The sequence below is a fragment of the Nipponia nippon genome, unplaced genomic scaffold, assembly GCF_047370975.1.
Source record: "Nipponia nippon isolate SJK-2023a ecotype South Korea unplaced genomic scaffold, ASM4737097v1 scaffold_25, whole genome shotgun sequence".
Classification (NCBI taxonomy): Eukaryota; Metazoa; Chordata; class Aves; order Pelecaniformes; family Threskiornithidae; genus Nipponia; species Nipponia nippon.
Window position 1 is genome coordinate 3,082,667 of NW_028262342.1, and position 21,930 is coordinate 3,104,596.

General features: G+C 41.1%; 1 protein-coding gene across 5 annotated transcripts in view; it reads right to left on the reverse strand.

Annotated features, from left to right (window-relative positions):
- The window catches only part of MAGI3 (membrane associated guanylate kinase, WW and PDZ domain containing 3), a 75,423-nt gene that overhangs the window by 14,272 nt on the left and 39,221 nt on the right, over window positions 1–21,930 (reverse strand). For all 5 annotated transcript variants that reach the window (XM_087761591.1, XM_087761592.1, XM_087761589.1 and 2 more), the window contains exons 3-15: window positions 20,912–21,031; window positions 17,928–18,137; window positions 16,452–16,626; window positions 15,611–15,690; window positions 13,419–13,476; window positions 12,667–12,761; window positions 11,798–11,986; window positions 9,710–10,318; window positions 8,663–8,694; window positions 6,351–6,504; window positions 5,662–5,753; window positions 3,302–3,494; window positions 1,909–2,094 (exon numbers count right to left, since the gene is read on the reverse strand). In XM_087761591.1, coding sequence (XP_087617717.1) covers window positions 1,909–2,094; window positions 3,302–3,494; window positions 5,662–5,753; window positions 6,351–6,504; window positions 8,663–8,694; window positions 9,710–10,318; window positions 11,798–11,986; window positions 12,667–12,761; window positions 13,419–13,476; window positions 15,611–15,690; window positions 16,452–16,626; window positions 17,928–18,137; window positions 20,912–21,031 — 2,193 coding nt within the window. The remainder of the gene's footprint in view (window positions 1–1,908; window positions 2,095–3,301; window positions 3,495–5,661; window positions 5,754–6,350; window positions 6,505–8,662; window positions 8,695–9,709; window positions 10,319–11,797; window positions 11,987–12,666; window positions 12,762–13,418; window positions 13,477–15,610; window positions 15,691–16,451; window positions 16,627–17,927; window positions 18,138–20,911; window positions 21,032–21,930) is intronic.

The window sequence follows — 21,930 nt, forward strand, 5'->3', positions numbered from 1 at the left end:
ACTGCAGGGTTGCAGACTCAACTGCTGATTACTTGTTTTAAAATATCCTGGCTCTAGAAGAACACAGTAGCTTCACGTTAAACCGTGGCACAGGGAAGTTCTGCACAGCATAGCCTGTGGATGCACCAGCATCTCTTTTTTTCCTGTGTGTTAGAAACAGCCTGGACCACAGGGCTTATGTTTCCAGCACTGGAACTGGTTTCAGTTGTCTTCTACCTTCAGTTCTAATATCAAATAAACAGGGATTTGCAGCAGATCCTCAGTCAAAAATGTCTGTAGTAAAGTTATAATAAACAGAATATCAATATATTATAGAATAATTCTGTTTATAATATTTTTTCTTAATATCTTAATGGTTGGACTCGATGATCTTAAGGGTCTCTTCCAACCTTAACGATTCTGTGATTTGACTGACCAGACAACACACCGTCACCTCACGGCCACTCTGACGTAGGACACGACCATCTGTGCAGCATCACGCGCTGGAGGGTGACAGCTCGCCCTGCCATCGCCGCGGGAACCTGACAGCAGTGGGCAGCTCCGCACGTGGACCAGTGCCGCTGCGCCAGCCCACCGCGCCAGGCGCTTCCAGAGCAGCTGGCTTTAACATTCTTGAAAAGGTATCGTCTGAGCCAAGACTGCATCACACTCTAAATATATATCATGTGAATTCAGCACAATGTTATTTAGAAACAGTTTTTTTCTGTGCTCCTGCTGGTTTTTTATTGTGCAGTAAAATGAAGTAGAAAAACAGAAGAAAGTGTCTGAGGCTCAATAAAAGAGACGCACACTTTCAAGCCATCATTATGTCTGTCTGGAACCAGCTGAGGAAGTTTCAGAAGGGTGATTTACACTAAGGAACTAAAGGAACCGAGTAAGGATTTCAGGAGTTATCTGTACCTCAATGTCAGTGAATTAAGTTTGTTTGTGGGTGAATACACTAAGCTGGCTTGTATTTCGAGGGCTGACACAGATAACCCAGACCTGATGGCCAAAGGGAATGAATCTCAGAAAGATGATCCTACTTGCCACCTCATGCAAAAAGTACTCACTAGCCTCTACCTGGCACTGCAAGGTAAGCAGCAGCCATCAGCACGAGGAACACAAATGCACTTGATTACAGAGCAGACCGGCTCCCGTGCAGGGGCTCACAGATCTTTCCATTAATTGAGCTGGACTCCAGGGCTTCCTGCAAGCAGCTTCTCTCATTCACTTCCGCTCACAAGATTTCTTTTTACTTTTGCTTTTAACCTTGGTTATTTTGCTGTTTATCTTTATGACTATGCCTGAAGCCATGTCCATACATCAGAACTGTCACACCAGAGCATGCTACTTTTTCATTTTGATGATCTTTCTAGACAAACACCCTATCTGTCTGACAGTAACAACTTCATTGCTTTCTTCCAAGTGCTGCAGTCTCTACTTTCTCAGATCCCCAAAATAAGAAATTCGACCTGATGAGGTAATACAAAGCCAAGGTGGAAACTATACTTCCATTAAAATGCCTATGAATTAACGCAGTGTGAGAATCTACATCACCACCACAGCCTGACAACTATCCACGTCCTGAAGACCGTCCTGTGACAAGCGCACACTCCTGTGTACGGGCTGCCTGTGTGCGATATACCTTCCCCCTGCTCCCCACTTATGTCACAGTTGGGTTAAAAAGAGGATAAACGTGAAGCAAGACAGACCAAGCTGTCTTGGGCTGGGCTGTGAAATACTGTGAGTGAAAGACGACTGTATCTATGCAGAGTGCTGTGTAGGTAACTCCAGCACATCAAAGAAAGAGAAATCCCTGAAGAAGCTGCAGCCCCGCTCACGCCTGCTAATGCCAGCAGCAGCCTTGGTACAGGCGCCACGCAGTGAGGCCGGGCAGTGACAACGCTGCCAGAACACAGCACTTACCACCAGGAGGAGGTTTGTTCTTTGAGGTGAGGATGACAAAGCCAAATCCTTCATTCTCTTTCCGCTGCAGACGGACATCGTAGACCTCTGGGGACTGCTGGTTTGCAAACTCTACCCGATTCAGTCGAGGAGAGCCGTTTTGCGTCAAGACAGGCTGAGACTCCTCCTCCTCCGGTTGCTTTTCCCCTTGCAGGTAACAGACAAACAACAAATAAGGAAAAAACAATACTGCTGGTTTACCAAGCAACTACAGCAAAACTGTACATCTCAGTATCAGTGCCAGCAGGAGGAAACACTGTCTGCCTGGGAAAGTAAGGGGTGAGTTTATTAACAACACAATTTGGATCAAACAGAAATCAGATGTAGGATAGAGCATTCAAAGGCCCAGTCCTACACAGGTGTGCACAGTATGGAAGGAAAGCCTGCTGTGCACTGGTTGCACACAGCCGAACAGACTTGGCAGTGTGTACACAGACTTTGTCGGAGTGATCTGATGCCTTTTTATAGTAAAGAAAAAAAACATCGTGGCTTTTCTGCATGCTACAAGTACAAGATCTATGCCAGAGATCCAGCTACAAACTACAACTATTGCTATCTTAAGCGAGGAACAACTGTTTTCTTGGACCAATGGAAACGTTTTTTAAAAGGAAGTTTGAAGCCAGGCTTTCTTTAGGAAAACTGCAAAATTTTGGTCCTGAAGTAGTCTATCAGAAGGCATCTTAAAGAAATTGAGAATCGATCTTAAAAATACTTTTCCCATTTACTTGTATATACTCAGAATTAATGGTTGAATAATGCAATGGAAAAGCAATACTGATTGCTAATTGGAACAGGGGACTGTTACCAGTTCTCCTGAACCCATCCCGGCTCTGTCATTCACTTGATCAGCATCATCAAGCCAAGGACAATAATCTTCTGGACACTGCCAATCTGGACACTGATCTAAAACTGCAGAATCATAAGATGCTGCCCTGAATCATCTCTGGTTTGAATACACTCATTCTTGCTACACATAGGTGCCAAAAGACTTGAGAATACAGCAGGTTGTACAGAGGAGATTGTGTTATTAATTGATTTGCATGGCATTAGTGGCTGCTCTAACTAATACCTGCAAAAAGGGCTGAAGAAAACACCACTGCCATCATAATTTTCAGAGCCTTACCTGTGCGAGCAGTGCAAACTAGCAAGTACTAAAGCATCAGCTTATGAAATTCTGCTTTTGCCTGGTTACTCAGAATTACAGCTGACCCTCTTGAATCTCAGGCTGCTCAGCTCTAGTGCAATAATTGATAAGTTTCAGAGCAGCTTCAGTCGATTTCATTACAAAGACCTAAGTATTCCTTTAGCCCCATCTATGTCCTGCAGTACCCTCTCCGGACAGACAGACACATACCACCAAAGAAGATCTTTCTCCGGACTGTGAGCAGCACCTGGCCATTCCGTGCAGCGCTGGTCATCAAGTCCAAAACTTGTTTGTGTGACTTCCCTTTAACAGGGACTCCATCGATACACATCAGCTCATCCGCAGCTCGAAGCCTGCCGTCTTTTTCTGCTGCTCCCAGCGGGATTATGGCTCCAATATAAATCTGTCAGCAGAGCAGAGTCAAGGGGTTTGAATGGCAGAACACGAACTCATCAGAACACGTAATGGTTGGAATCCAGGTGAATCCAGACAGATGAGGGCTTTTGGGAAGGTATTTTTAAAGACTGACTGTCCAATTCTAGCAGAAATACAGCCAGCGAGCATGCTTTGCACAAGCTGACTCAGTGGATACAATGTGGGGGCTCAAAGCATTCAGTAAATACACAAAGTTTGGGGGATTTTTAATTCTTATTTCCATGAATTCTAGAAGCATGTCTTATCTCCTGAGTATATTTGGCAGTTTGTTAAAAAGCCCAACTTTTGACTTAAGTATACACTGTGTACTTATTACATATATACAATTTCTCAGACATTACTGAAATGAAAGCCTCTGTCATTTATTCCACTTATTTTATTTTTTTTACCGAGACTACGCCAGAGTGACTGGGGAAGAAGTAAAAGCTTCCAAAAGAACTCAAATTTACTGCTGAAAAGTAGACAGTTCCATGCTTGAAGGTTTTTCAGTGCACAGCTTTTGGTGATTAGATAGTGAATTCAAACAGCTGCACTCCCCTTATCAATTTTGTCTACCCCCACCTCATAAAGTGCTACTAAATATAACACAGATAAGAACACCACACGCTATTTCATATACTAGAATCACGTTCAGGTTAAATGAAAGATTAAGAATAATTACGGCCAGTAGTTGTTGGAGGTTAAGCAATGGGGGACAGATCATCTGCACACAGCATTCGTGACATTAGCTTGACACCAACAGCTATGGCTGTTATGGAAACAAAACACCACAAAAATGCTATGAAGTGCAACAGAAGTAAGATTGTTTTGTTTTGCTCTTCCTTTTCTTTAAATGCATGTTGGGGGGGAAGTGCTAGCACTGGATCACAGCTGTGAATGAAAAAAAAAGTATTCCTTAACTGTGATCAAAAAGCAATCCATGAGTGTCTACTCCAAACGCTTTTCCTCTTAAGTTGGCAGCTGAAGGAACAGCCCCTGACATACAGCACAGGTCTTAGCACTTCTTCCCAGAGAAAAATTTTTGCCTTTTGGAAATAGAAGGGAGTCTCCTAAAGCCTGCTGGCAGAGGAACAGACTGCCCAGGGGTTTCCACACTGGCATTTGTCCCTCTGCCTCCAACTCTGCCATTCCTTGGCAATTACCTCTCAAGCAGAGAGTCATCCAAGTCCAACTGCAACAGCTCTGCAGGCTGAGGCCAGGAAACACAACTACATTGACGACTTAAAATCATAACTGAACTCTAGTCACTGACCAGGTTAAAGCAAACCAGGTTCGCACTAGTATTCTTCCTCCTGTGCAAACATCAGAGCTACGTTTTGATGCCAGTTACAATGCGAAACACCGCCAACATCCATCTGCAGAAGGAAGCCAGTCTTAATAGGTTCTGCTTCAAGGCTTTCATGAAAATCCTGAAGTACCGCATTTTGTGTTTTCTGAGGTGAGAGGGAAAAACACAAGGCAAATAAAAGCCTGAAAGAGTGCACTGGAAAGGCCGTGCTTGTCTCCTTGAGACGAAGCCACCAGAAACCACACTGACTGCCAGAATAAAATGCATTTTTGAAAATTTGGCAGGAGAGGTGGGGGGAAAAAGGGGTGCGACACAATCCCAAATCTTGCCTGTTTTTACTGGGCTGCATTCAAAAGAATGGCCTGATGGAGTTTTTGCAGGGTCAGCAGCAGCTTCCTTCCACTCATCTGCTCCCTGGGACGCACCGACATGCACGGCACACTGAGCATTACCGGGGCGCGTTGTGTGCCAAGGCCACCATCGGTATCAGGTGGAAACGGGCAAAGGCTGAGCGCCAGCGCTGCCCTTTTGAGTGCTCCCGAGACACAGCAACAACTACAGAAACACCATCAGTATTATCAGCCTGACAGAAAACTGGTGCCAAAGACAGACTCTAGATAGCAGAAAGGGCACGGGAACCTTTCAGATTAAAGTCAGCCACAAAGAAGAAAAGAAGAAAGGAAATCTGAATCAATTCTTTATCTTTAAAAGGCAGTTACTGCATTGATCAGTTTTGCCATCACTGAACTGTTTAGGATGAGAGGGAAATGAGGATAACAGAGTAGGAGTCATTCTAACAGTAATACTGTAAGATAACACGTAGGCAACCGTAAATTGTTTCACTTACAGGCTGATCTGGTCCATCCCCTCCGAGCACCCGGAAACCAAAGCCTGACTCTTGTTTTCGCAGGAAAACATCCAAATCTCTTGTGTTTGGAGCTAAGATGAAGCAACATTTCAAAACATGTAAGGAGCTATCTTTGATTATTGAAAGATTATGCTTTTGTGGCGCATTCTGACTCTTCTTATCAACAGAACACAGTAACCAGAAATACAGTAGATAATTCAAACAGTCCAATCTTCAGTGACATTCTCTTTCCAAAATGGAAAAATCAATTTTCAAGAAAAGGCTGAAAAAGGAAAGGATAGATTGACAAATGCCAAAGGAGAAACCACAGCTGCATTTGTATGGTGGGCCAGGATAAAATCCGGTCTGGAACACAACTCACAGCTACCTTCTATAAACTCTGACATGGTCAGGCCTACTTCAGTTTACTTCAGAACCAGATCATCCTTGAGACCATTTCTATGATTAAGTGTTTTATCGTAAATATGGCTGAAGCATATTGTATCTTTTTTTTAAAAAGAAGTTCCACAGTTTTCTAATTTCTGTACGAATTATGCATTTCTTGAAATGTTTTATCTATAGGAGGTTAACAAACTCAATACGGAAGTCACAGTAGTTTTACCACATGTATGACAAAGAAAAAATTCCTTCATAATTGAATATTTCCAAGTTGAAGTTGATATACTCACGTTTGTCCTCATATAGAGTCTTAGACTTCAGGTAGACTTCCGAAGGGTCTAGTTTAGGAGAGCCTGGTCGTACAGCAGTGGGTGGAAACGGCATCGGCTGCGGGATGGGATCACCAACAGCTTCCAAACTACCTGAACTGTCCTGCTTGTCCTTCTGAAACAGACCCCACCCCACAAAGTCCGTATTAAATCCAAAGTGTAACTGAATTTGTGTAGGTGTGTGTGCAAAGACAATAAACATCATGTAGAGGTGAAACGCAGAGCAAAACAAGGGAATAGGGGAATAATATTACAACTCAACGTAGCTTTTCCAATGTATGTGTCTGACTGGACTACTGAAGTCTTCCTCACAGGCCATAGGTTTCTACTGAAGACTGGGCTTAGAAAGGGGGTTTGAAGTGACTGATGCTCAGAGATGAGTAAAGCTAGCCAGCTCCTGGTGGTTACCGACACCCGGGATGAAGCAGGGCGTGCAGGACTGGTCATGTTCAGAGAAGAGACCTATTCCTCAGCAGGCGCCTGCCGGGCTCTGGACCGCGGTCCACCACCACGGGCGCGAGCTGCTCCGCAGGCACTGCGTGCTGCCCACTGCCAAACCACGTCCCAACAAGAGCACGTGAGGCGTGCCCAACATCAGGCTGTTTGCTGCAGGTATCCCAACGGCATTATAAATACCGAACAGGAGGAATACACTTGGGTAGTGTGAGGCATTAGTAATCCAGTATTTGCATTTTTCTTTTATGATCTGATAGCTGCAACACTCCTATTAGTATTCACGAAGAAAGGACACCAAGCATCCTTGTGGTCTCCCACCCTAATTTCCAATTGATTAGGCACTAAAGTAACTCTCAATACTTATTCTGGGCTGAAACCCAACCTGGCAAACTGGAACATGGTAGTCTGCATACGTCTGTGCATGTTAAGCAAAAGCACAAGCAGAATAGACTTAGATATGCCCTTTTACGAAGAGTGGAAGAACACCCCCCCAAGCGATTTAGCAGTTTGACACTTCTTGCATGTTTATAAACACAAGAACTTGCCCTTTTTAACTGAATTATTTTGCCATGCTGCTGAATGCCACTGAACATCGAGTGCTCCACAGGAAGCTGCTGCTGCACGTGTGCTAGAACGCCAGTCCCTGAGTCCACAGTATTTTTAGCATGCCTGCACGGAGCCCACTGACACAGCAGCCACGCTGACAAGGCTTGCGTCCTCAAACTGCAGAGATTTATGCACTGATTTATTTAGTGCGGGCAGCTGTACGATTGCAAGGAACTGAATCTGCACATCTCGTTGAGCGCAGTCTGTTTCAAGCGCGCTGAACTTGTGTGCTCACATTATCCCACTGCTGGGATACGACTTCGATACTCAAACAGCAGGACAAAGACAGAAAAAGAAGCTACATCTACATCCTGGTAATGGGGTTCTCCTAAAATGAAATAATTTTTTCTGTACAAGAAACATTTTTAAAGAAACAGCTCTGTTCACCAACTAGCCTAATTCATAAAAGAAGCGCTCATGACAAAAATATGCATTACTATCAGCATTATCCAGTCAGAGGGTATTTTATTAAGCCCAAGGAGTCTTTACTGAGCTAATATATATTAAAGATACCCCAAAAGATCAAACTTGCAAGAATAATGAGTATCAAACTACAAAAGTACCGCTACATAGAGACTTCCTGAAAATATGGAGTCAAAGACAAGGAAGCATTTTTAGAAGGGAGTACGAACAAGTCCATTAATTCTATGCGAGGACTGAGAAATACCGAAGTATCATAAACTTATTTTAGAAATCCCATTTCACTTTAATACAGATAATTAGCAATGAAAAAAAATATATATACTGTATTTCGTTTCCCTTTTAATGGGTATTCTGACAGCAGTTACTTAAGTCAATGAATTTGTGCCAGCTAAGTAGACGCGGTTTTGCTAAATCATCTTGCAGATTATCACAGGGACTAAAACCCAGAGGAGATGAGATTACAAAAGCAGGCCAAAGTGTGCACAGAGATAGCAATTTCAAATATAATGCAAAAAAAAAGGAAATAATGACAGAACTTAAGTGGCAATGTCATATTTAAAATCAGGACAAATCAACAGTACTACACCCATCATCATACAGGATCTCTGCTGCATTCTTGATTCCTCAGGAGTAAGAAGAGAGACATCCATCACCTCCATTAAACAACTCAAAAAACTCCAAGGAATCTTTTGTGTTAAGTACACCATATTTATGAGTCTGTTTTACAACCAAAACGCGTTGAATATTCTCTTATCAGAAACAAATTTAAATACATTGCTAATACTCACCCCTTTGGCAGTTTTAGTAGGTGAGGGTGGACCTGAAGAAAATACAATGTAGAAAGCAATTTCAATACTATGTCACCAAAAGTTTAAACAGCATTAAGGCAATATAATGAGCTCCTCCCGGGTTGAAAATAATAACTGCTTATTCACACTTCTTTTAAATGGCAATGTGAACGTTCAGTTGACCATAAACGTCACTTCAGAGAAGTTTCAAATTAGAATTGCCAGCTGTACAACAATGAAAAACATCTATTTCTCTTTTTGCTAGACACTGGTCAACCAAATCACACATCAGTTCATTGGACACGGAGACTTTGTGAATTTGCCTAGAGGAATTTCACTTGCTACCAAAGAAATCTCATTATTTCCTTAGCTGATTAAGGAATAGTAGCATTTATACAGAAAAAGACCTGGAGATTTTTGCAAATGTGGATGACTATTTGAAGTGACACTCTCAGGGCTACAATAAAAGGTTAAAGGGACACTAAGCAGCCACGTGTTGCTTCCTAATTCATTCAGCTCCTTCTGGCAAATGCACACTATCTACTAGTCAGCTTTTGGGGAGAAGACACATTCTGGTCTGTGACCGACAGTCACTGAAGAGGTATAAATATTCAAGTGCCAAAATGAGAATTTTTCTGGTATTTCCAGTGACCAGCTCCACCTCACTGCTGATGCTTCTTCCTCTCCTTTAATCACCTGTCCATTACAGCAACAGTTACTGGAATGCATTTGGAGAACCTCAGAAAACTCTATCCGTCATACACTTTGTATTATGCTAGAGACTGCATTTTTGCTTTAGCACTCCCCAGACACTTGGAAGAGACAGTGCATAAACATATCATAATAAAATTTTGGAAAAAAACCCCTAGCAATATGCTCTCACCCCAAATACTCAGGGGTATAAATTAAACTTAGAACATAACAGCTCAGAGACATAATAAGCTGCTACTTAACTGTCAAGACCGGACACGATTTAGATAGCACTTTAAAAAGGGACTTTTAAAAAGCATATAACCATATATGACAACCATAAATCTACGTATGTACCTCCTCTTAAGATAAGCAGCGGCACCTCTGCTCCTACTGGAAACTGCTTCAGTACCTCCACCACCTGCAGATGTGTCAAGGTTTGTACATTCTGATGGCAAATCTCCTTGATTACGTCCCCTTTCTGAAGGCCTTGGCACCACTGGCTGTCTAAAATCATTTTCACCTTCTGTCCTGTAGGACTGTCTGCAATGGCAAACCCAAAGCCTTTAGGACCTTTGACTAGAGGAATGCTGACCAGCTCTGGCTGAGAGCCTCCTGAAGATGCAAGAGAGATCCTCTGCTCAGTTGTATCCATGGAAGGGCCATTCAGACGACCGTTGACCAACATAGGGCCCATTTTTCCATTCTGGTCCAACACAACTGTTCCTGCTACTAAATCTTGGCCGGTCACACAAACATCTCCTTTGGTCACAGGCGGTCCGTTGATGATAGGTGTAGCTGTCACTATATCTACCACAGGGTCTTCATTGTCGTCAGGAAGAGGATAACCACGACACAAAGTCATGTTCACATACTGATTGACAGGAACTAGCTGAAACATCTGGACAACATCTGCATGGGTATGGCCAAGGACACAACTTCCGTTTATGTCTACAATGACATCACCTGTTACAAAAGAAAGTTCAACAGCGTCAAAAATAGAAATGAAACCGCCCACACCTGTCCTGTGTTCTGAGGCTCAGAACAAAAGCCTAACTGGAGGAAATCACTATGCAGTCTTCAAAACTAATAACAAGTGGTGGCTGGGCTATTACCTCTTGGCTATCTGTTGCCAAGAAGCATAAAGGATTTCCTCTTTGCATTTATTCTATTTCATCTCAGAACACAGTGTGCTAAATATATAAAGTTTAATCTGCAGCAGATTTAAAAAATGATACTGTACAGTCACAGGAGATGAAGCAGCACACGCACACTACTGCAAGCAGATGTCTTCTACTTTAATTCATATTGTACATCATCCTAAACTCAATCCAGAATAAATCGGATTTTTTTGGGGGGGGGGGGGTCCTATGTTTATTTTAGGACTGGCTGAACTTAAGCTAGGATTGCGCCCACACACATTCCGTACTCTTACACTGTTGCCACACATAGCTAAGCATGTATTTTCAAAATAAAGTGGAAGCAGGCTTCAGATCCTGAAACCTTGTTTCATAATTTGCATCATTTTGATCATGAAACTTTGCACGTGCAATACAATATTCCCAGCAAGCAAACTGTCTTATCACTTAAATGCCCAGGCATCAGTAAAACAGTAATTCCCCCATTACATGAACTACAACAGGAACAGATATACATCTTTTCATTCAAACGTGTGCGCACCACAACACAACACTGCACGATCGTCTTCATTTTTACAGAGGAGGAAAGTGAACCGCATACAAACAAGTTCAAATAATAGCTCAGCAACAAAACAGGAAATTGTTTCATTTTGTGAGTAAATAATATTAAGTCATCGAAAGCATGAACTCTTCTTACTCTTCTTCTCTGAAGAGTAAGAGAGTTCATGTGATATGTAAAGAAGCATTATGCATTTTTCTAATACGTAAACTGTATGTTACAGTAAGCTTATAGGTAAATTGAACATATAATAACAATGAAAAAGCCTGCAATTCTTCATGGATTGCAGGCGCTCTCTCATCTCTCTTGTTTCCTCACTTTCCCAGTTCATATAGCTTTGCTTGCTCATTCCTGCTCCATGTTTTCTTCAAATTTAATATTTGGTGTTATATTTTTTGGCAGCAACAAGGCAAAACACAGACCAGGATTCAAACGCACTATACATTTTGCACTTTACATATAGAGAGGGAATAAAAAGAACGTTCTGTAAACAACCATGAAGCTAAAAGTCTTGGCTAAAGCAGAACTACTGAAATCTTCAGAAGTGTCCTCAAAGTAGATTTGCATCTGGAACATTGCTTCTTTTCCTTTTGAGCCACTGCTCTGCACAGGTCTTTCACAAATGCGAAAACTATTTCATTTAGTGAGGAGCTCATATGGATGGAGCCATCCAACCTCCTGTGCCTCAGAAGCTGCATTCTCAAAAAGCACCACAGGAAATGGAAGTTTAGGGAAATAATACTTTACCTGGTGCAATTCTCCCGTCTTGTGCAGCGGGTCCATCTTTTAACACATTCTTCACCTGGAGGAACTCATCAGGTCTGTCCCCTCCAATGATTGTAAAGCCAAATCCCATTGTACTTTTTTTCAGCGATGTCCGTATAAGTGCTCCTGTAAGCTGGGATGGATCTCTAGTGAAGACAGACTTCTCTGGTCCTTTTGAATTATGGAACAAAGAGACACGAAGGTAGGAAACCAGGGTTAGTTTTGATAAGAGGGGTGTGTGTGTGTGTGTGTGTGTGTGTGTGTGTGTGTGTGTGTGTGTGTGTGTGTGTGTGTTTTTAAGGTGTCATAAAGGTTAATGACTTGTTTGGTTAACATTGGTTACCCTCTGCAGCACTGTTATGGAGTAAAGCAAACAAGATACTGTAACGCTCATTTCACAGCTGAGTTAGGTGAATGGGAAAGTTAAGAGTTTTTCAAGACAGTCGTACAGATTACAAGAGAGCTGGAAGTAAAGCTCCCACCTGTAATTCCCAGTTTCGCACTCTAACCCTTGAACACCAAGCTTAAAGCAGATCAAAAGCATAAAAATTCCAGGTGTGGTTTTACCTGCATCTTCCAGCTGGCACTTCTAACCCTCCGTATATTCAAAAGCTGCTTATGACAACCAGCTTCAGAATGAGCAACATGATTTTAAAGCAGCCTTAGGGTCTCAGTTCAACTTTAACATTAAAAAAAATCATTCAAAAACCCCTGCAGATTTGGGAGGGCAACACCACAATGGCCAGCAAAAAGACAAGGCTAATGCCTTGGTGAATTCCAAAATTGGTTACTTACGACGCATACTTGCAGATAAAGATATCAGTGACAAAGAACACAATATTCAGTGATACCTGATTTTGAAGGGCCAACATCAGTCTGTCCTAGCTGTTTTTTTCTTTTGGCTTCCAATACAGGGTTTTCAAACTGAGTTTTCTGGTTAATATGACTGTAAACATACAAAAGGTAGATCAAGATTTCAGCAGAAAGCATCTGCCTATTTCACAGAAAAGACAACCACAAAAGATACATCTACAAATACTATTTTTTATTATCTCAGATAAATGCTCTGGAGGAATGAGCAATAAACTATCGTAATCAACACTGAAAGCATTTTTCTTCTTTCAACAACTTGATTTACTTTAAGAGCCAATACAATTTTACTTCCTGTAATTATTAGGTAGAGTATACCTTCATTCCACTCTGCAAATTTTCAAAACATTGTAATAGATTAGAACTGAGAAAATCTGTTTTTTCTCTTGACATTATGTGTTGCTTCCACCTACCTCTAATGTTTACAAACTCAGACGTCACCTTTTTACTAGTAGATGCTAGAGTAGTACAGCAGAGTGGAAAAAAACAGTAAGTTTGAGCAGAATTTGAATACCTGTGTTGGCTTTGCAAGGTCAAAAAATGTTAGCAGGTCACACCACAGATCTTCCCACACGCCAGTGCTTCAGAAGTGCGCACCACGTGTTCATTGCCTCTAGAACTGTTTCTACTGGATATGTTTAACACTTACATTGCATTACAACCTATACATGCTGCATATCAAGAGCTTCATTATTTTCTGCTCAATTTATAACTATGTCAAATTAGTACTTACTCAACATAATATGTTCCGTACTGAGGGTCTTCTATTTTTTCCCACCCATAAGGAAGTTCTGCAATCAAAAAGAACAAAATTCTCCATTACAGTGGAGAACGATCAGCAAATATCAGAGGTCTTACGAAGGAACAGGAGTACAGACTCGTGAAAAATACGAGGAAAATACAGGTCCTTTTTTCTTCCCTTCGTTTGTTTGAGGCTGGTCCTTCTGATGAAAGGACATCAGCCTGTTCCAGGGAATTTGAAGTCCTGTAACTCTCGCTCTGTTCCACTAGATGAGGAGACTTGTATTCAACAAAATCACACCACTTTAAACGTATAATAAACTTAAGAATAAGATACAACCTAACCTATTTAGAGAGAAAGAACCTATAAAGGGGAAGAAAAATACATTATTTAAAATTAATCTAATTATAAATTATGAATGTGATTTGATAGTTGTCAGCTTTTTAAACTGTACAATATGAATATGGTCGCACTGCTTCTGCCCCCAAATACACCACAAAAGAGAACTATAAATGCCTTGCAGAATCACATCCCAAGCTTGTAAAACCATGCATCTCCATTCCTCTTGTACTTTCCGTTTAAGACCACCCGGCAGAAATAATACCACCTTTATTTATTCTCTCAATAACATTAGGATATTTCACTGTATTCTGACAGCATTTCGGTTTTCAGTCAACCCAAGAAACCTTCAGTCAGAACTATAACAGCCATAGGCGATGACTAAGAAGAGAGCCCCCGCCGTGGTAGGCTATTTCGCCCTGATGTTTACAATGTAGTGAGACACCCCAAAACGAGCTAGCACGTGTTTAGGTCTGGCCACATCAAATTCAGCACAGACTGCCTGGCCTGCCAAGATGAGGAAATGCAGTTCTGTGCTGCTGCAGCCTGACTGCTCTTGCAGCCACAGCAAGCTTGCTGACAGCGGCTCGGGCCTGACTGCCTTGGACATCCCTACACTAGAGGTCTAAAATAAAAAATTACCTGTTTGATATAGGTACTGAAAGTTACATGTGAAAAGCTCCTTTTTATGGAAAATTCAGAATCTGGTAAGACAGCACCCAGCAGCAGATCATTACTACTGAAGGTGATAAGCAGTTAACACAGAGGTCCAATTATTCTATCTTCACTGTGCTAGTTATCTTGACCATGGAAATTTAAATATTAGAATAATGGATAGTCAGGTAGCTAGACATTTGAAGGATAAAACTGCTATGTAATCTTGTTTGAGGCTGCCTTAAGTTTGATGGTGACAGGAACCTTCCTAGCATATGACAGCATGTTACCAATTATTAATACCAGCATCACTCCACAGGGTTTGACAAAAGACCCAGTGGGTCTATTCATTTAAACGTTGTTCGTTTGGATATCCTGCATCTCTCTGTTTAAAGTGCTCTTTTTATCCTGTGGTGAGCTGCACATATGTTTAATAAGCAGCAGTACGCGTCCATTGCTGCAGCTGGCTTCATTATGAATTCATGATTGTTAGACTGTGCAATTTAGGAAGATGACAGGCTATTCTGAGTCTGCCTCGGCTTCTGTAACATGTCAGGCATTTGCTGAAGACAGAGCTATTTGGTACTCTCTTCTAGCTGACTAAATTGCATGACTATCTAGGAAATGGTTGCAGGAATTGTCTGTAGGCCAAGCACGAACCTGACCTGTAGGTCTTGAAGCAACAACGTGAAGAGTTGAAGGGAGTCAGATTGTTCACCCTACTTATGGATTCAAATATTGTATCATGTCACATGCAATAGGTATCATTAGCAACAGGTATTATGCTGTATCTTCTTCATTACTCCTATATTCTAACACTTATGGACCTTTTCCTCCTGCCATATTCCACCCGCACAACAACTTCCAGTGAGATTGTCACAAATATATGCAGCTTTCTCCCCAGCAATGCTAGTTACTGGAACAAAATATCTCACTCTCATTTCAGGAATGCAGACAAACCCACGATTCAGTCAGATTCTACTACTCCAGGGAAAATACACTACGGACTTTCCCAGTCTTCTGTTACCTCCTATTGCCACCAAACTAGGGACGCTCGGCTCTACACGGCCTGCTCCAGTCACGTGTATCAGGAAGAAGCTTCTACCACAGCAGTAATGGATCATATCCAGCTGTGATAAACTCAAGACATTTATCAGTCACAGGTGACAAATGAATTCTGAACATCTCACCTCCATCTTCACAATCTTCAGGAGCTTTGGCTTTCTTACAGAGCCGTGGATCGAGCCATGTGGTTGTCTTGGTGTTATGACTGTGGAGCAGAACACACCCCATTAGAAGAAGGGAACTCCCTCAGATTGAAGAAACTTTGCTCTACTTTAACTTTTAAATATTTACTACCATGCGCAAACTGTACCCTTTAGATAACAACCTTTATTTACGCCTCAGCACATCACAGAATGCTAAAAAAAGGCAACAATGATGCTCAGAGGTACGAGCACACTGGAGATTCTCCAGGACAGATGTGAAATATTAGAGGTACAAACACTGTCCCCTGCCCCCAAGAGTTCATGTGGGAACACCAGCTGTTTCTACCTGAAAGGAACAAACATTTTTAGCCCCTTCTTACGCTTAACTCCCACTAAGGTTTTTGTTGCCTTTAGAAATTAATAAATGAGGCTGTTTCACATGTGCACATATGAGCCGCTTTCCTATCCTGGCCTTTAATCTGTGCTATTTGTATTTTTAAGCATGCATTCCCAGCCAAGGAACTCAAGTAGTGAAGAGAGAATAAACAAGCTCTCGGAAATTTGACATAGTGAAGGTTTATACGATGCACGTGGAACCATAAGGCTTTCCTGCACGATGGCAATCATACCAAGCACGCAGCACAGATGACTATCAGTAAGGAACTGAACAGTAGGAATACATTAAATTTCATACAGAAATAGAAGCAGTAAGAGCAGAAGAAGAGAGGTGTAAGAGCAGCAGGCAGCTTCCTAGACTGCAGCTCATCAGCACTTCTCTCCTCCGAAGGGCACAGCAACCCCCCCGCGGTGTCAGCCTACTCACTCAATGAAGTAGATCATGCCAGTGTCGGTGTAGGCCATCTCCCAGTTCTTGGGCAGAGGTTCCAGGGTTTCATCCCTTGACAAGTAATTTCTGAAGTCCATAGAGCTGCTTGTCTGGTTGTAGCTGGGAACAGGTTTCATCCAGTCAGGAGAATCTGAATGTTTTTCTTTGTTTTCTGCAGTTGTTCAGGGAAAGTGTTACTATTTGTCAGATGTTTATGTTGTTTCTCACAAAGAACCACCCTCTTAATCTGGCTACGAGTGGATGTCAAACACGTCCCTGTATGTGATGTGCATTTTTCCACTTTTTTTTCAGCTGTGAACTTTGAAAAGCTGACATGAAAACACTGAACTCTGCTCTTCCTCTGCCAAACAGAATTAACCTTGTATTATGTGTCTGAGCCTACGCTGAAAAATCAACGCTGGCAGAAATCCAAGTTGACTGCACTTTGTTGCAGTTCCTACATAGAGAATGATGTTTGTAATGCCATCGACCCCCACTCCAAATCCTACTAATATTCCTCAAAGCACCAGAATGAAACGTAGAGAAGACCCAAACTGCAATAAAACAAACAACACCCTCCTGCAAGCCACAAGAAGAAAAAGCTCCCAAAAATCCCTGCAGAAAACTTTAAATGCAAGCCTCCACCCTTCAGTCCCAAGGTTATGCTCAGTATCCTCCATCACACGACATCCGTGACCTTCACCTAACCACCAGCCCGGCCTCCGGGCTGCTCTGTGCCTTTGTGTTGCCAGCCCCAAAGCTTGCAAGATTAGGTCAGGTCTAGTCAATATAAGTCTGTCTTAAACACTCACACACAGGACCATCTGCAAATGCAATGTGACGGTTTCTCTCCACCATCAATTCTTCCCCCTCGAGATGAGTAACCATGACAGCGAAACGAAAAGGGCTTCCTGCCAATCTTTGAAACGTCCAACTGGACACTGGTCCAGTCTCAACGCACTCTGCTTTATTTCTCTCCGCATTCTCCCCTTTAGGCAGTTTCAGGTTGTATGATAGTTCCCTTAACCAAAATAATCTGAAAAGTTTACAGTAGGAGCTAGTGTTGCCCCTTAAACCAATCGTTTCACTAAAATCTCCTGCATACAAATTCAGTAATCTCCTCAAAATTAAACAATAACATTTACAGGGTATGAATTATACTCTGCAAAAGATTCTGTTATTTGAAGAGTGGATAAATTTTTCCTTCCTCCTCATGTAACTGGCTGATACCCAGCACTACATGTTCTCCACTGAGCAGTGCATTTTATGATGCAATTGCACATCTGGCTGGGAGAACAGCTGTTTCTTTTTAAAAGATCATTTCAAAATCGAGTAAAAACACCAGTCTGAATAGAAAACTGCCTTCAAACTCCACCAAAACTAAGGAAGCAGTTCAAGCAAGCATGAATGTTATTCGTATACTTCTTATCCATTCATACAATACTTCAGGGAATTTCACCCTTGTCAACCAACCTATCCCTCCGCTGCCATTAACTGCTTCCTTTTCCTCCTCTTCCTCCTCTTCGGGGAGAGAACTGTCCATCCTTTGCATTTTGCTGACGGACGTGGTTCTTTTCCTCTGTGATTCGGTATCAAAATCATTGTCAAAAAGAACTTGATCCACCGGATCAGGCTGAAAGGGGCTGGGCTCTGCTGGAGGCTTCGGAGTACCGTAAAAATTACCTGACAATGAGAGAGAAATCAAGATGACTAAAGCACTGATACCTGCTGAAAGTACTGGCAGTGAACGTTTTATTGCCCATATAACGTGTTTTTAGTGAAAGACCTGAACTGTAACTTAACTTCTTAGAGAAGACATCAGCATGATCAAAACCCAGTCAACAGTCAAAACCTATTTATTCCTACATTGGTTTTTTTGCCAATGATGCTATTGGACATCAGAAAACAATAGGTTTAATTCAAAATTTCTATCCTGCTACGTGTTTTCAAAGAAAAAGACAGATTTATTACTTTGCCTGGAATTCACTAATGCTCCATAAAGAGACTTGGGGAACAGTCTGAGAGAAGCAAAACAGTGAAAATCAATTGTTCCTACTCTATATACTGTTTGACTGATTAACAGAGTAATATGCAGCAACAGAAACACATTAAAGTCAAAAAGCAAATTAATTTTGTGCAGAAACATAAAGTATCCACTTACATAAAAACAGTTACAAATAATTGATTTTAAAACTACAGTCCTATAATTTTCTACTGGCAATACACTTGCCAAACAAAGCCATTAATAAAGCTTCATCTAAAAATGATTTGTACTTGAGAAAAATGAACAGATTTTTACTTCAATATTTTAATCTAAAACACAAAGACTAGGAATCTTCTGTTGTTTTCTGGAAAAGAATTTCGGCAACTGACCTCTCTCCTGACTGCTCATATGATTTTTATTAGGGAATTGAGCACACAGCGAGAGAGCTTCCCAGAATTCCTGCTGGGGTAACATTTGGTGGCTGGATATGGTTTTGACCACGAAAAAGAAAGAAAAAAAAAGAAAGAAAGAAAAAAAGAAAAGAAAAAAGAAAGAAAGAAAGAGAGAAAGAAAGAAAGAAAGAAAGAAAGAAAGAAAGAAAGAAAGAAAGAAAGAAAGAAAGAAAGAAAGAAAGAAAGAAAGAAAGAAAGAAAGAAAGAAAGAAAGAAAGAAAGAAAGAAAGAAAGAAAGAAAGAAAGAAAGAAAGAAAGAAAGAAAGAAAGAAAGAAAGAAAGAAAGAAAGAAAGAAAGAAAGAAAGAAAGAAAGAAAGAAAAAAGAAAGAAAAAGAAAGAAAAAAGAAAGAAAAAAGAAAGAAAAAAGAAAGAAAAAGAAAGAAAAAAGAAAGAAAAAAGAAAGAAAAAGAAAGAAAAAGAAAGAAAAAAGAAAGAAAAAAGAAAGAAAAAAGAAAGAAAAAGAAAGAAAAAGAAAGAAAAAAGAAAGAAAAAGAAAGAAAAAAGAAAGAAAAAAGAAAGAAAGAAAAAAAGAAAGAAAGAAAAAAAGAAAGAAAGAAAAAAAGAAAGAAAGAAAAAAAGAAAGAAAAAAAGAAACCCTTCTGAAATATCAGTGAGGGCGAGGCTCCAAGTGGTGACAGCCAGATAAAGGGGAGCTAAGGAAAAAAAAAAGTGCTAGCTTAGTCTGATTTTGCTTAGATTTCCACAGACAGGACGATGTTAACAGACAGCATGAGACATGTAAAACAAGGAGGTACAGAGCCTTGCATAGAATTTTCTACTTTGGACTTTTTCTTTTTTTTTTTTCTTTTTTTTTGGGGGGGGGGGGGGGTGTGGTGTGTGTCAATCAAAGTCATTCAAGTGCCAGTAAAACCACCACCTACCAAAGAAGTCCTCTAGATGCATGCTTAAAGTTGCTTGAATCAAATATATATTAAACATATGTAAAAATCAGGCAGGTTTATAATCTGGTAAATTCTGCTGAGCATCAATGAAAGCTGCACATGCTCAGCATTTCTGAAAATCTGGCTGTAATTTAGTTGACTTCAAGTACAACTACATATTTGAAAAAAATCTAGCCAGATCATATTGCAGGTTTTATAAACTTAGATACAAAAGGCAATGTGAGATGTTTGCAATTTGTTCTGTCCGTGGTGCCAAGACGTAAGTCGTCCAATAGTAAAAAGCAGCAGAAACCAGGCGATCATCACCTGAAACCCACCTGCAACCAGAGCACCCTCCGCAGGAGTGCAAGACACCCCAGGGCTGAGCCAGTCCAACTGGTCTCTCCTCCCTCTCACGTTAAACAAAGGTGGGTTTCGGTCCGTCCCCCCACCCCGGAGCACAGGGACGTGAGGAACCTTAAAGTTATCTTTGACTGCCATCAAACCCTTTAAAACAAAACAAACCAAAAGGCAAAGCAAAAGCCCATCACATGGTGGCAGCTCCATGACTCCTCTGGATAACCAGTTCCTGACGGTTCACTGCCTTCATTACAATGTTTTTCCCCGTTACATTTAACAAAACCGACGTTGCTACAGATTTGGACAATCTGGTCTAGCGCTGTTCAATTTTTCATTGCAAAATACTTTTTTTTTCCCTGCTGTATCAGAATTTCCCTTGCCTTCTGTCCTTTTGATATGCACTTCTGAGAAGAACATGGCTCTGTTCTCAAAGGTTTAAACAAAATTGACTACGAATTCTATGAAAACAAAATTTTACCAAGCATAGACAAACATTTTCAGAATGCTTCCTCAAAAACGCAATAGGGAAAATAATCAGATTGCATTAAGACTGGTTGAAAGGACAACTTGTGATTTACTAGACAGCTTCAAAACAAGACCACTGCTCCTCTTCACAGGCACTTCAAAAATAGATTTAATATTCCCACTCTACTACCGCAATGACCATCAACAAGCAGGAAAAGTGGCACCTCCTGGGTACAAGGAGCTACACTTAGACTAAGATACTGGACACGAGTACTGGGTCCTTATTCCCATTCCATGAAACATTATCAACATACCATCATATGTTCCACTTTCTAGCAAGGCTCCACTTTCTTCCAGTGCTTTAAACTGCTCAACAGGAATGAAATTATAGTCTACCCCAGGGACCTCCCCATCTCTGGGAGCCCTTGTAGTGCCTGAAAAGACAGAGAAAACACTCTTGTAAGATACTTAACTGCTACCTGTTTACCAAACGCTGCCTGCTGTACAATCCAGTAAAAACAATACATTTGTGAATCTTTAGACAATGATGATGTCACTCCAGTAAGATAAGAGTTAGAACACAGGCAAGCAAGTGAACAATAATGTATAAAAACTAGGCCAATGAATTACATAGGAATGACAGCTCTTGTATTGAGGAAGGAGGAGAAAAATGCTGGGTGAGGTGGTAATTGGAGAGAATTCTTTCTTATGCTCAGTGGACTGAAAACTTATTCTGTGGAAGCTGATGATGCCTGAGCCAGGCAATAGCAGTCTGGGATTCTGGGGAGCTCTTTAGGAGCTGTGGTATTTTAACACAGCTGTAAAGGTGCTTCTTCTCTCCGTTGTTTCCACCAGTCCCAACTCATTAATTTGTAATGAGGTCAGCGTGACTAAACACATTTGATTTTTGGGCCACCAAATCTGTAACTGGGCACAAAGACTATTTTTTTAACCTTACAATTCAGAGTGTAATTCATCTATACTCCAAACCCTAGCTATAGGTAAGCTTTTTCAAAGTAATCAGTAAATTGCTGTGTTAAAGCAGAAGTCCTCAAAGTGTTACTTCTATAAATACGGGCCTCCCATAGTTATAATAGCTTAATTAAAGCTCTCCTGGAAAGGACTCCACTGATTCATTACTGTCTATAATCTAATAGCATTTTAAAGGCATACATCAATTTTTTCAGGCAGCAGCATGAACAAGAGCTGCTACTAAACAAACTGCCTTTCACTGTTCTTAAAAGATAAGAAAGTCACAAACTCTTGGGTGTGCTCAATATGATAATGATGCTAAATCGAGAATGGAATTCCTGTAGTTACAAAAACGTTAGTT